General features: G+C 34.4%; 1 protein-coding gene across 1 annotated transcript; it reads right to left on the reverse strand.

Moving 5' to 3' along the window:
• Positions 1-430: 430 nt before the first annotated feature.
• On the reverse strand, positions 431-12,354 carry LOC145297072 (uncharacterized). The gene is made up of 2 exons (XM_080143304.1): positions 11,594-12,354; positions 431-597 (listed from the first exon to the last, which is right to left on the reverse strand). Exons 1-2 carry the CDS (start codon positions 12,054-12,056, stop codon positions 593-595), a joined length of 468 nt encoding a protein of 155 aa, XP_079999430.1. The 5' UTR covers positions 12,057-12,354; the 3' UTR covers positions 431-592.
• Between the last annotated feature and the right edge of the window lie 3,951 nt (positions 12,355-16,305).

The following is a 16,305-nucleotide window of genomic DNA, read 5'->3' on the forward strand; positions in this document are numbered from 1 at the left end:
AGCCCCAATTTAGACCCCTTATTATTTATTGTTTTGGGTTGAAATGAAATTGTAAATTTAGACCGTTGTCCAAGTAACCTATATTGAAAATCTGAAGTGTTTAGACCCAAAATTGTCGGAGGAGTTCGGTAGAGCTTTCAAAGGTCAAACTGTTGAACTTTGGCCACTTAACAGCCAAATTTCAGGCCAAAAAACGGATTAAATTTTTTTTTCCAAATCTCAATACTCCTTATGTCAAATCTCGAGTCTTTTGACAAAATTGACAGAGTAGTTTGGTAGGGAAATGTACACACACACAAAAAGACATACATTTTCACTTTTCTAGATATATAGATAGATAGAAATTTATTGAATAAAATTATTTAAAATGTTTGTTTATTTAATCTTGTATTTTCTATTCCGTTTGCTTTTAATGTAGACAACACAACAATAGTTGTTTTTTTTTTATTTGTTTCAAGTAAATTTATAAATAAAAGTTAAAAATGTGTCGAAGAAAAATAATTTTGTTATCACATAAATCTGGAGAGTATATTCCTTTTCTTGGTTCAAATCACACGAAAGCAGCCATTTTCTTTTACTTCCGGGCGTTCCATCAAACTGAGAAAGTAGAAGAAGAAACACAGAAATTAAATAAAAGTGACGAAAAACAAATACATAGCATGCTTCAATAATAATAATAATAATAATAATAATAATAATAATAATAATAATAATAATAATAATAATAACAATAATAACAATAATAATAATAATAATAATAATCATTTGCCTTCCACTGATGCGGGAACTGCTGACAGACATTTGGCAGATGAGGTTTATAAATATCTGGAACAGCAAGAGATCTTACTGGAGGAAGAAAAACGATGTAGACGAGGCAGTAGAGGAACTAAAGATCAATTTCTTATATATAGGAAAATACTTCGGAACTGTGCGAGAAGCTCCACAAATCTGTGCATGCTATAGCTAGATTACCGCAAAGCATATTATCTGGTTGGACGAATCTATGGAAATATTTGGTATAGGTGCAAATATACAAGATTTATTGGAAAGAAGCATGACACCATAGAAAGTGTATCTAAATCAAATGTGAAAAGATGGATTTTTCAGAGCGACAGCTTGTCGCCATTGTTGTTTGTTTTAGGTATGGTACCATTGTCGTTCATATGACTAAAGGTACATGCGTGTTACGTAAGGAGAAAGCAGGAGTACCGGGTAAATCTTTTATTATTTATGGATTGCATAACGTTGTGTGCAAACAAAACACAAATACAAGCTGAATATGTTTGTCAGAACTGTTCAAATGTTCAGTAATTAACAGAGGAATGAAATTTTAGCATGAAAAAGTGTGATGCATTGAAATTGGAAAAGGGAAAATTGTTGAAGATAAAGGAGTAACACTTTCGAATGGGGAAATGATAAAAAAAGGTTGGAGTAGTGTAACCTTTTAACGAATGAGTTTATTATCATTTATTTAGTCTTACTATACGTTTACTGTTACGGTTTCAGTAGAAAGATACATCCACTTAAGAATTGTAGAATTAGATAAAATCAAAGAAACTGAAATGAAGTAAATAAACTACGGTTGGTTCGTTGGTCAATATTGAATGGAAGAACCACATAGGCAGTAGCTATATTTCGATATGGGGCGGATATTATTCAATGGATATAAAATTGTGCTGAAAAATATGGACAGAAAGACAAAGAACACGATGACAATAAATGGAACTCTTCAGCCAATAAGAAATGTCGAGAAGTTATATGTAAAACTAAAATACACTATTAAGTGTAGAATTATGTGAAAAAGAAGAATATAGTCTGACATTTATGTCTCAAACTGTAAAGAAAAAGCTTAATAAAAGGCGTGTCAAAATTTGAACTGGTAAGAAACAAGTAATAAATAATAAGTTATATAAGGCAATCATTAAACAAGAAATCAAAGACAAGTGGATTGAGCAAAAAATATAGCTAGTTCAATAGAGATCTACCAGAGACAGTAGACAACGGAAAAACCTGGCGATGGTTATGAACATGTGACTTAAAGGTTAGAACAGCAACCATAATATCTCCCGTGCAGAAACAAGCGCTCAAGATAAGATATGTAAAGTATCGAATTGATAAAACAGCAGAAAGTCCTAATGCCGACTGTGCGGACAGAAAGGTGAGAATGTACAACACCTCGTCAGTAGTTGTGAAAAATCAACTCAAAAGGAATACAAGAAACGGCATGATAATATTGCGATAGAAGTCCATTAGGATATATGCAAGAAAAGACGGTTGAAATGCAGTGAAAAATGGTACGAGCATATTCCAGAAAGTATAATGGAGAGTGGAATTATTGCGGAATATGAATATCCAATTTGATAATATGGTTGAAGCAAGGTGACTAGATTTAATCTTGTTGGCAAAAAAAGGAACACAAGGCAATGATGATTGATATAGCACTACCAGCTTATGTGAATGTGGAGGAAAAAGAAAAAAGGAATGTCGAAAAATATCAAGACTTGAAAAGGATAAAGAGATTGTGGAAGTTGAAGTTAGACGCTCTACCACTTGTGATAGGCGTTCTGCGAGGTGTAAGAAAAGGATTTAACAAGTGGATTGAGAAAATTGGGACTCATTGTGATGTTGGAGTTCTTCAAAACACTGCCTCGTTGGAAACCACTAGAATCTTCAGGAAAGTGGTGGAAGACTGAGAAAAAAATGTTGATAGCCTATGTTCATTTGTTTTGATCCGCCTATCAGTAATGCCAACAGCCAGACAAAAAATGCGAATAATAATAATAATAATAATAATAATAATAATAATAATAATAATAATAATAATCGTACAATAGTATCCCGTAAGTATGACTACCACAATGTGTAGGGATCTACTAGAAAATATCAATTTGACTGAAAAACTAATGTGAGTGTGAATATTGCCCTGAGAACTGTGTAACAATACAAAAGTAAGATAAAAATGCAATAAGCTATATTCCATAGGAATTCCCTAGCACCGCTACTGTTTATTATATACATGATCCCCCTTAACAATATACCAAAGGTATGCAAAGCCGGATATAAATTGAATAATATAAATAAGAGAATGAACAATCTAACGTCATGCCACCTCACATCTTCGAAGTCGGCTTGAAAGTCAGCACTAAAGTGTATCTGGATATGTTGAAAAGTGTCATGATTCCTTGGTGCAATCAGATGAGTTCTGGAAGATCCTAGGTGTGGCCAGCCCACAAGTCTAAAGAGTTATGGTCGTACTTGGTTTCAGAAGGAATGCTTGGAATTTGTACCCTTCTCTAACTGCTAACCTCCTCTCGCGATATGAACCTGCTGGACTACTTCAGACGTACCTTTGGTCATACGTTGAGAATATCACCAACATCACATCCCAGAACATCAAAGCCAGCCTTATCGCTGCTAACCTTCGATTATTCGCCGAACTACACCCGGCGCTTGTGGAAAAGGAAATATTGTACTGAGGGATTATTTATGTACAACAGATATTCTGACCTAATACACACAAACACACACACACACACACATACATACATATATATATATGTGTGTGTGTGTGTGCGTAATGTCAAAACATTGTTAATTCACTGCCTGCATAGCAGCAGCCGTATAGCGCAACGGTTAGAAGCTCCGACTGTGTGTTGGGCGATCGAGTTTCGAGGTAGTTGCTTGTCTAACCGCACTGATGAGCTGTGAAACAGCGAAACAGTACTGTATGTGGATGACTATATATATATATATATATATATATATATATATATATATATATATATATATATATATACGTATATATATATTTATATATGTAGAAGACAACTATAGCCACATATTTATATACACGTGCGTGTGTATATCCTGTGTGGTGTATTGATGTTTGTTTAATAGTCAGAGTCAGGTTGTAAAATAAACATAAAATTAAATCAGGGACAATAAAGCCAATAGCAACGAAATGGCGCCAGTTTAGATGGGGAGGCTTTAAAAATCGTCGCCAATCGTTTGTTTAAGATTCTATGTTTGAAATGCTAAGTGCATTCATGAAATAATTCACCTTCAAGGAGGGCCTTCGAGTGGTCTACGTCAGTCGAAGTCGTGTTTATGCTGACCGCTCTTAACAACTTGTAGATAACAGATGAATAAAAGTATGCCCCAAATATTTTGCCAGTAAGCCGTATTGAGGGTGTACTAAGCGGCGATATAGTGATAATTATAAGACTGAGCTCATAAATCTGCCGCTCTTTTTTCAGTGGCTACGGTAAAGTCATTAATACATCCTCAATTAGTGTTGACTCCCAATACACGTAACGATAGAAGTGAAGAATGTCCACGGTTTCAGTAAGTAAAAACCCAACGAGGAGGGGCACTCTCCCTCGCAAAATCTGTCCGGCAGCCTGTCAGCTTTCTCTGAGAGACAATGTAGTAATTTTGTCAGGACGCATTCCTAAAAGTATATTGTCAAGAAAGAAAAACAAAGAAAACAAGAATTTCTGCACATCGAACCAACGTAGATGCATTGTACGTTTTGGGACGATCAATCGAAGTATAAATTGGAAAAAGATATTACAATCATTCCATATACTATCTTTAAAATTGTCAATAACACGGTAAGATATTTTATGTCCATCCTCCTACCCGTTGCATCTCTACTAAGAGAAAGGGGTTTGTTTATTCTTAATCGCCTGACACGCTACTACTCGGGAATGCCGGCGTTTCTGCCCATACACCTTTTGCGAGTCAGAGTTTCCTTCTTTGCTGTGTTTTCACGTATCGAAACCGAAGAGATTTTCCAAGTTGTTAGTTTTATAACACACACACACACACACACACACACACACACACACACACACACACATATATATATATATATATATATATATATATATATATATATATATAAAGCTGAATGTCTGTGTGTGTGTCTGGTCACGAACAGGCTCCTATATGGTTGACTATTATTGAAAACTGATTGCATATAATTATAGAGGATGTATCGAGACACAGGAATGGGTATGTTTGATCTGGCATAATGATGATTCATTAAAATTGTGGGGTCTGCGTACGTGCCTGGTCCACAAATTATGGAAATAAAAAATTAAAAAAAAAAAAACGTTTACAAATGTTTTTGATATAAATGTACATAAGAATACTTTGATAAGTATGTTTTAACTTAAATAGGGATAGTAAAATAAAATTGTGACGTCTTCGTTCGCGCCTCGCCTCCATAGAATGGAAATAGGAACAAACTTTAATAAAGACTTTTCATATCTATCTGCGTAAGTATACTTTAATAATAATGTTTCAGTTTGAAGACATATGGTATAATAATGTGTTCGTTCGCGCCTGACCTCCATAGAATGGAAATATGTCACAAAGTTTAACAAGGTCTTTTATTGTGATAAGTGTTTCAGTATGAACAGGTATGGTATAATAAATTATGGGGTGTATCTATTTTATTTTTACTGTCATTATATTTTTCTTTGGTTTTGATACCCCCAAATTCGAAGCTATCTCTTTTCAACCCTTCATTTTCATAACCTATGATACTTTCATAAATCAGAGTCCATTTTCTGTAGGCTCTTTTTGGATCCAGTCAACGACGGGTACTTTTGCTAGTATATATATATATATATATATATATATATATATATATATATATATATATATAAAATCATTCTTAGATAAGAGAAAAATCAAGGTTGTCCTCGATGGTCGTACATCTAAATAATATGATGTAAATGCCAGAGTACCTCCGAGGCCAATCCTTGGACCTTTGTTATTCCTAATATTCATAAATGACCTCCCCGACAAAATTGTCTGTGAGATGGGTATATATGCTGATGACACCACACTCTATAACAGGCATGCCAGGAAAACAAATGAACATATATCTAAAGAAATGGCAGAAACACTAGAGGATGATCTCCAATCTGTTGTGGAATGGGATAAAAATGGATGGTCACATTCAATGCTGCCAAGACTAAACTTGTTTTCTTCAATAATTACAAGAAACTTTTTCTCCCACCAATAGCAATTGCCAATGACTCTTCATCTGAAAGTACGTCTTAAAACTCCTTGGTCTAACTTTCACAGGAAACATAAGTTGGAACAATTACATTGAAATCATTGCCAGGACCGCTGCGAAGAAGGTAGGCTCTCTCTTCCGTGCTAGAAACACGTGAAAGTATCCTGTACCTCTATAAGGTCCCCATTCGCTTTGTATGGAGTATTGTTGTCATATTTGGGCTGGTGCATCTGCTACTAGTCTCACGTTCCTAGACAAGGTCAAAAAGAGAGTCGCCAATCTGATAAGTCCTGAACTGTCATCTAATCTTCAGCCTCTGGCCCATCGACGAAATGTTGCATTCCTCTGCCTCTTCCACACAAGCACTTTTGCCCTCACGATGTAAACACCCTCGACAAACCCGACAGGCAGCTAAATTAAACCCCCACACAGTAGAGACCCCGAGATGTAAAAGAGCTTTCTACTTCAGTAGTTTTGTCCCCAGAACCTCCAGACTTTGGAATTCCATTCCAGGTTCCTGCTTCCCCAACTGTACGGACATGTAGAAGTTTAATTGTAACGTGCACCGATATCTTGCTGCCCAACTCCCTAAATAGTACCCCAGTAGCTGTTACCCCTGATAGTAGCCTCCTACACCAGAGTGGCAATGTGCCTTTTCCGGGTCAATATATATATATATATATATATATATATATATATATATATATATATATATATATATATATGGGGGGCGTTTGTCTGTGTGGGTGCGTTGCTTTAAATTGTCTGGACTACATTTGATCCAACATTTAAAAGTTTACAAACAACAACAAAACATCGTTCACGCTTATTATATCCGTTATATTATTGTATAATTGAAATATCTTAGAATAAAAGTAGCGTATCATTACATTTGATATGGCGTAAGCAGGCTGGATAACTGTTCTGCGTTAGATCACTCGTTAAGCGACGTTGAGCCTGGTTAGTACCAAAATGGCGACCCTTTGGGAATACCAGGTGCTGCAAGTGATTCAGATTATCTCGACATTATTTAGCTCCCCGAACTGCTTCCTCCTTGACTAAAACAATTTTATTTTGAAGGGGTACGATTGGAGATTGCGCAGTTCTGGGTGTATCAGAAGCGGTCATTAAAAAATGTGATAAGAACTAATAATTCAACTTACTATCTTTTCGAAGATTATAACTACTTGAAAAATGTAAATCACACCCTATTTTTTTTTAATTAAAGGAGCAAAGACCAAAATTTAAAAAAAATAACAGATTTAATAGCAAATTATGCAATATTTGTTTTTTAAATGTTTTCTTTTAAAAGATGATTAGAAAATAAACAAAATTTTACTGACGTCGATTATAAAAAAAATCGATATAAATTCCAAAAAGTCACTTACCTATAAAAAAATACTATTGAATGTTTAGATCCATTCTTTATTGTGCAGAATTTATCCATATTTATATTTTAAATTCCATGTATTTTTTAAATAAAAGGATTTTTTTAAGAAAGTCGCATTTTCGTAGCGTGTTTTGCACCAAGTTTAAAAGAGCTTCTCCTGAACTATGAAATTTATCAAATATGAATTCGTCAAAGGGACATAAATAATGTCAATTTTTGTATTGTATGTGTTAATCAACATTAGCATTTTTCGTCCTCTGTAGTTAAAGAGAAACACGCATTCACTTTTGAGTTTTTCCCCTAAAACAAAAAATCCAGTTCACCAATTTTTTTTTAATTCTCTTAATGAAATACACGAGTTTTTGATTGATATATTTTAATACTTATTTATCGTCTGATTTTTATTTAAATATCTGAAAAAAGAAAGCATTGAATGAAATGGAAATATTTGCAGTCAACGTCCGGTATTTACTTGACGATATAAGCATAACATCAGCTTTCATTTTTAAAAAAATCAACGTGGTTTTAAAAAATGTTTTACAGGTAAATTTCAAAAACATATTCTGTTTTTGTGTTTTAAATTTGAATATATTATTTATTGATCTTTTATCTTATATTTGTGATATTCAAAACTTTGGTACATAAATTAATTATTAAAATTTTAATAGACATTTCAAAATGAGGGAGGGTGAATTAAAAAAAAAAAACGTTTGTCTAAAATATTATATTTGATTTATTGGAAAGATCATAAAATTTCACATTGACCCCGGAAATATCGTAAAAATGAAACCAGTATACAAATTTTGATAGATTTTTAAATTTTAAAAGTTGAAAAATATTTAACTCGTAAAATTCAATTGATTTCATTACGTAAAAAAGTGGCTGTATGAAGACGCACCGGCATTTTGTAAACATTTTGTAAACACTTTAAAAAGAAATATATATATATATATATATATATATATATATATATTTCTATTATTTTTTAAACAACTTTAATAGTTTATTTTGGATGTATATTCTATACAGAAATAAACGACCCACTTTAAAAAGAGAAATTAAGAGATTTTTAAATATTCTATTCGCAGTTTTGCGTTAGGGATGTCAAAACTTCCTCCAAATTTCTGATACACCTAGCGCAATTCTTGGCTCAAAATTACACTCGCAGCTACCCTTACACTGGATATTTATTATATTTGGAGTCTGAATTGTGGTGATGATTCGTAAATTGTCTTTCCACAGAAAAAAAAGACGTTGTAATATCCTTGAAATTAACTTAAATTTTTGCTAAACTTATTTTATTTATAAAATGATATCTTTACATCACGCACATATTGGATTACTTTGATGCATCTCGCTTATGATTGAGTAGATCTATAATATATTCAAATCAATTTTTTTTCATTACATTGTTATACATCCTCAGATATTATTTTTTAAGAAAGTTCAAAACTAAAGAGAAAGTAAGCGCTGGTAATAATAATAATAATAATAATAATAATAATAATAATAATAACAACAACAACAACAACTAGCGGGACTGTTGGATTTTTTGTTGTACCAATAATAGTGCACCCCCCTGTTTACATTTATTATTTATATTCTGGTTCTTATATGTTTTTTTTTTTTGTATTTCGTATCCTTTATGATTCTTACTTTCGTATATTTTGGGCTTGTATGAAACTCACTTTAATTTGAAAAAACTCACTATAATTTGAAAAAAAAGCGGAATGCTAGCTTCTTGATGACGTCACGAGCCCAGCGCGAATTTTCGTCTCTTTTTAGTTCCAACGACCTGGAAAGTGGATGCAGATTCATTGTCCGGCGCAGACAAGGAATTTTGGAGCCTCCTTCAAAGAAGAAAACCCGGCAAGAATACCCCGGACATGCGGCGAGGCATGCTTCTGAAAACTATCCACATGGCTGCGGTCTGCACGTGTTTGTAAGGAGTGTAATTTTTTAAAATCTTTTATTTTGCGTGGCTACGGTTTGCATGTAAATGGAAGGAGAGAAATTTTTAAAAGGACATTAAACGAGAAAAAACAAAAGAAAAAGGCACGTGCCTGAGTGGCTTTCAATTTGAGAGTACGCTCCTAAAATTTAGTACATATGAGAGTGTGATTAGGAACTGCTATTTTGAATCATAATATTGTGTTCGTTCATGGATACGACATTTTAATATAAGAACCAGTGTTATTGTTAATGCCCACAAAGGGAAAAATTTGCAACTAATTTTATAATGCAAATTCATTTTCAAATGGTATCGAAAGAATTGGAGAGTACTGGAAATCTGGGGATACCTGCTATCACTCAGCTTACAGGGACCACCTCAGGGTGTTTTTAAGTAGGGATTTTTGATGACCTGTGTGATAGCTCCTTGTGAGCCAATAATAATAATAATAATAATAATAATAATAATAATAATAATAATAATAATAATAATAATAGTAATAATAATAGTAATAATTGTGAGATACTGCCCCCTCTTTTTGTGAGTGTCACCATGAACACGCACCGCATAATGAGAATGCAAAAACTGAGAATATATATATATATATATATATATATATAATATAAAGCTAAATGTGTGTGTGTGTGTTCCTGGTCACGAATAGGCTCCTATATGATTGACTATTTAAAAAAAAAACTGATTACATACAATGATAGAAGATGTATCTAGACACAGGAATGGGTATGTTTGATCTGGAAGAACGGTGGTTCATAAAATTTGTGGGGTCTGCGTTCGCGCCTGGTCCACAAAGTATGGAAATAAAAAATTAATTAAATTAAAAAAAATAAATAAAAAATTAATTAAATTAAAAAAAAAACGTTTACAAGTAATTTTGATATAGATGTACATAAGAATTATTTGATAAGTATGTTTTAACTTAAATAGGGATGGTATAATAAAATTGTGGGGTCTGCGTTCGCACCTGGCCTCCATAGAATGGAAATAGGCACAAACGTTAATAAAGACTTTCCATATCTATCGGCGTAAGTATACTTAGATAATTATGTTTCAGTTTGAAGAAATATGGTATAATAAAATTATGGGGTGTTCGTTCGCGCCTGACCTCCATAGAATGGAAATATGACACAAAATTTAACAAGGTTTTTTAATATAGATCTACTGAATATTCTGATAAGTGTTTCAGTGTGAACAGGTATGGTATAATAAATTATGGGGTTTATCTATCTTATTTTTTCTTTCATCATAGTTTGCTTTGGTTGTGATACCCCCAAATTCGAAGCTAATTTTTGAACACAGTACACGACGGGTACTTTTGCTAGTATACATATATATATATATTAAGGGGATTAGAAAACATTCTAAAAAGCCGTGTTTATTTTAATGTATTAGTACATTAATACAAATAAAATAACAGAAAACAATGTCCGTTGTAATGTAGATATATAAGCTCGATAAGCATATATCCTAGAACTATTTTAATATTGAGTAATGTAATTGATAAGTTATAATTAAAATTAAAAATTAAAAATCGGATTCACAAGGAAGAACAAACAAATTCAATAAATTGTACGATCGTTTCGGAAACGATGTTTTTATTGAGATTGACAATAAGTCTTGGACAATAATGTCATGATTTGTTTTTTTTTAAACAAAGTCTCCTCATCAGCAACCCTATTGGTTGGGGTTTTAAAAACACCAAAAATAAAATTAGCATTTTTTTTAGTAAGACAGATGTATTTGGAAAATATTTAAAATATGAAGGAAAATAGTTAATATTTTAATGTTGATAAACAAAGTAAGATTAAAATAAAAATGAAATAAAATAAAATAAAATCGGATGGAAAGGTGAGGTTAAGAGGGGATATTTTAAATATTTTTAATAAAACTATATATACCCTTTAATGGTTCGCCTTTTAAAGCTCGTAAGTATCATCGTCAATGCTTTCATTGGGATGTTAAATGTAATTTATGAATACTTGAAAATGTTGATATATATAAACTTCAAAGGAAACGCCAATAGAATAATAATATCAGTTTAAAATCGCTAGAAACGCTATATTTGAATTCATCTGAAATATTTCAATTACAAAATAATTCATACGTGTAAGTGGATATCATTACATTCGAATTTCGTATATAGATATCTTCAGTTATAACACTATCAAATGTTAGGTAAATACGCAGGGAAATCCATACTTACGCAAACCTTTCTGCTGATTTTTTCTCTTGGTTTGAATAGTTAAGAATGGCTCTCCCTTTATAGTAATATGCACTGTCTTTGGTGACTTCTGTTCTGCGAGTCCGGTGGAATCCGTTTGATCTGGATTTGAGTCAATTCCTGAGCAGAACACTGGTTCCTCATCGTCCAAAGTTGTCCGGTTAACAGATCTTCCACTCTTTGTATGACCCCTTTGATAACAAGAGGGCAATCTCCAAGACAATTCACTTTCCTCTCGTGCACTTTCCATAGAAGACATGTGCCCACTCTGCGCACTCTGGTCAGCCGGGAGAGAATAGTCCTTTAAGCGTTGGTACAAGCATTGGGTGGCTGTCATGAATTGCGGCAGAAATGTGTCTGCGAACCAGCGGTACACGCGGACGATAAAAGAAACACAAAAGAAGGCATCTAAAACATCAAATGTGATGCTGGTAATCGAAGCCATTATGGAAGTATCTTTTTAAAAATAAATGATGGATCGGTTTTCGTTTCAATTCTGTTGTTGTTAATATTTAAGTTCGTGTTTAGTTCTAAAAAAAATAACGATCCTTTAAGCTTAATTAAACCAAGTTGAAAATTTGTTAACGCTTGTAGATGCCAATGATTGCATCTTCATTTCATGTGGTCAAGGCTTATTTTACAATTTTGAAATTTAGCTTAAATATATTCTTCTCTTAAAAATACAAACAGATGTCCTCGATTGTTCTTTTTGGGATATTCGCCTTAAAGCTACTTGTGACGTCACTGTTATCGCATTATTAAGAATGTGACGTCAGAACACGAGTCTATAAAACATGTTTTATTTATTTTATTTATTTATTTTATACATGGGGGTCACCACTTATCAAGGCCCGGTGGCCACTCAGGGATAAGGGTTATTGCGTGCACCATAATCAGTGAGATAGGATTGTAGTAATCATTAGTATTGGAGATTTGATATAGTGTCTTACTTAAGGGGCGGTTTGTCAGGAATTTGTTTATGTTGGATTTGAAGACACCCAAGTTGTAGTCAGGTAGGAATCAGGCGAACGGAAGAGAGTTCCATAATCGTGCACTTCTGAGAAAGAAGCTCTGCTCATGAAATATACGTTTGGATTTAGGCACAGATAAAGAGTGGGGAACATTATTGACAGTTGTTTTAGCAAGACGAGTGTTTATCTTGAAAGATTGGCGAGGGGGACGAGAGATTTGAGCTCAGACGAGCACTTTCTATGGAAATAACGATAAAACAAAGACAGGCTCGCAACGTCTCTTCTTTGGGAGAGAGGATGCAGGGAAGAGAAAAGAGCATCACCACCAAACAACGAAGTCTATTTTGTACTATGTCAAGGCAGGATAGGCTGATTTAGCAGCTCCTGCCCAGATGTGGCAGCAGTACTCCATCCTTGGACGTACTTGGCTTTTATACATATAGAGAATTGCATCAGTAGTGAGATATCTTCTGAACCGGTAGAAGGATCTCACCATTTTCCCAGCGTCCCTGGCAACAGACCTGATGTACGTGTTCCATTTCAGATCAGGAGTAAAGGTCCAACCCAGAAGCTTGTCAAAACATGAAGCCTCACCAAGACGAGAGTCATCCATTTCAATTGATGCCAGATGGGGATCAGAGCGTTGATGATGTAAAGATAGAAGCTTGGTTTTGGATGCATTAAAAGTGACCAGCCACCTCTTTCCCCATTATACCACGCGCTTAAGATCAGAGGTGAGAGAATTAGAGAGAGCTTTGTCATTTACGGCCTTTCATTTGTTGTCATAGATGGTCGTGTCATCGGCATAGATGTCAACGAATGGTTTAAGTATGTGTTTTGGGAGATCATTTATGTAGATCAGGAAGAGAGTTAGGCCCAGGATGGACCTCAGGGGACTCCAGCATTAATACTGTAGGGCTCTTATTTCTGCCCATAAACCACTACTCTAATGAACCTATCAGAGAGAAATGATTTAATGATTGAGAAAACATTTCCAGTAATACCGTAGCTAAAAGTCTTGTGAAATAGACCCTTATTCAATACCTTATCGAAGGCCATCGATACGTCAAGAGCAATTGCCCTGGAAAGGAAACCTATGTCAAAGGATTCACTAATGCTAATCTTGCAGAGCGGAAACCATATTGCATGTCACAAATAAGGTTGTTTCTGTTGAGGTGGTTTACTACTTCTTTATTTAATATGGATTCCAACAATTTATTCATGACATATAGGAGACTTATTGGTCTGTACTGAGAGGGAGATGACTTTTCACCTGAATTCTTTAATACAAGGCACACGGATGAGATTTTCCAGGATGTTGGAAAGCACTTCTCCTTAAGGCAACGCTTAAACAGTTTTCTAAGTATGGGGGCAAGTTCTGGTTGGAGCTTTTCAGCACTATAACTGGAATGTCGTCAGGGCCGGTTGCTTTACTGGAATGAAGATTCTTGTTTAGCGTGGCGACCTCACGCACAGATATTTTTAAGTTGTATAGCGTGTTGTCTGTTATAGGAGGAAATACAGGGAGTTGAGGGCCATTGTCGCATAGGGTAGCATTTGGAGCAAAGTTCTTGGCAAATAGTCTGGCCTTGTCTGATGCTGACGAGATGACCTCAGGTCCATTGATGATAGTTGGGATAGAACGTACGCTTCTGTTCTAGATCCTGTTTGCTATTTGCCAGAACTGGTGGGAACCAAGCCGCTGCTCAGCTACTTTGGATTTAACAGACTGAGCATATATTATTAATTCTTCGCGCAATCTGTAAAAAGAATTGCAACCTCTTTTTTCTTTTGTCCGCACAAGCTTTTGGTATATAGAGGTACGAGGTCAACCTACACCGATTTAATCTGTTATCTTTGAGAAAGAGTTAATTTATTACTAATTGTTGAAAGATGAAACCTTCAACATTACTCTAAAATATTTCCATCCTAGAGAAATAGTACAATAACTTAATTTAATTCTTTTATGCCTTTAAGTCCAGCTGAAGAGCCCCATTCATATTAAAAATCGCCTTGTTTTCGATCATTTGTATGGAAAACAATAGGTATTTTGTTTGGGGTCTCTGATATGCAACTAAAACATTGTCGATCTTTTGTGTGTGTACATGGGCACAATTAATGACATCATCGGCTCATGACATCATAACTGATGCCGATATTAATGAGACGTCATCATTTACGTCTTTAATAACTGTCGTCTATCAACTCAGAAAAGATCTGCAAAGATTTTCGCATGCTCACAGGTTTTCTCTAAATCCGTTCACTGTGCGCCTTTCCTGTTTTATTGATTTTTACGCTAGAGAAAAGTATTATGCAACTGACCCGTGTTCCGGCGTTACCCGAGTTAATAAATTTTATTTAGAGACCCCCATGTAATTTTGGTTCAATGTTTCATATTTATTACCGATAGCATTTTCCCAAATAATATTGTTGTTAAGCAGATAAAAACAGTATCTTATTAGATACGTCCTTCGTTTATATGACTCCGCTGTTGGTTTGAACAGGAAAAAGTTTACAATTGAATGAAAATGTCGTCACATATCTCAAATTTCAAAATTACATTTTTATAAGAATTACAGTTGGAATTCTAATAAAGTCGTTCGTTAGATCTACCTTAATGATCTCCCAAATCACATCCTTACATTATTCCTAGACATTTATGCTGATGGCACTACTATCTATGGTAGCACATCTAAGACCGTAAACGACCAAGTTCTCTTCGATTCTCTCTCCTCTGATCTTGAGCAAGTAGTACAATGGGGAAAGAGGTAGCTGGTTACTTTTAATGCATCTAAAACCAAGCTTTTATCTTTACATCATCAACGCTCTAATCCCCATCTGGCATAAACTGAAATAAATTGCTCTCGTCTTTGGGAGACTTCCTGTTTTTACAAGCTTCTGGGATTCACCTTTACTCCTGATCTGAAATAGAAACACATACATTAAATCCGTTGCCAAGGGCCCTGGAAAAATGGTGGGGTCCTTCTATCAATCCAGTAGATATCTCATTGCTGATGCAATCCTCTACCTATATAAGAGCCAAGTACGTCCAAGAATGGAGTATTGTTGCCACATCTGAGCAGGAGCTGCTAGAAAGAATTCATCCTGTCTTGATAGAGTTCAAAATAGACTTCGTAGTCTCGTAGTGGATGTCCTTCCTTCTTCCCTGCGACCTCTTTTTCACAGAAGGGATTTGCGAGTTTTTCTCTTTTATTGTTATTTTCATGGCAAGTGCTCGACTGAGCTCCAATCTTTGATGCCCCCATCGCCGAATAATAATAAACACTCGTCTAGCAGAAAACACTGTCAATACTTTCACCCATTCTTTATCTGTGCCTAAACCTAAACGTAGATTCCCGTAACAATGCTTCTTTCTAAGAACTGTACACCTATGGAATTTCTTCCGTTTCCCTGCTTTCCAGCTGACTATAATATGGTTGTCTTAAAGTCTAACGTAAACAAGTTTTGGATTAGCTGTTCCATATAAGTTAACAAATTTACCGAATTTCCATTGCTAACGATTACTTTATTGTCCAATTGTCTACTGTACACTCTTTAACCCGTATCCTCAAGTGGTCTCTTGGCCTTAATAATTGGTGATACCTTTGTAAAAAAAAGAACGTGCTTCTAAATAATAACGTTATAATTTAAGAATTGAGAAGGGATGCTTTCATAAATGATGCATTATTTTTTCCAAATACAGCGTGACGTCAAAAACGATGA

This window comes from Euprymna scolopes, chromosome 17, assembly GCF_053919585.1.
Source record: "Euprymna scolopes isolate OS-2025 chromosome 17, ASM5391958v1, whole genome shotgun sequence".
NCBI lineage: Eukaryota > Metazoa > Mollusca > Cephalopoda > Sepiida > Sepiolidae > Euprymna > Euprymna scolopes.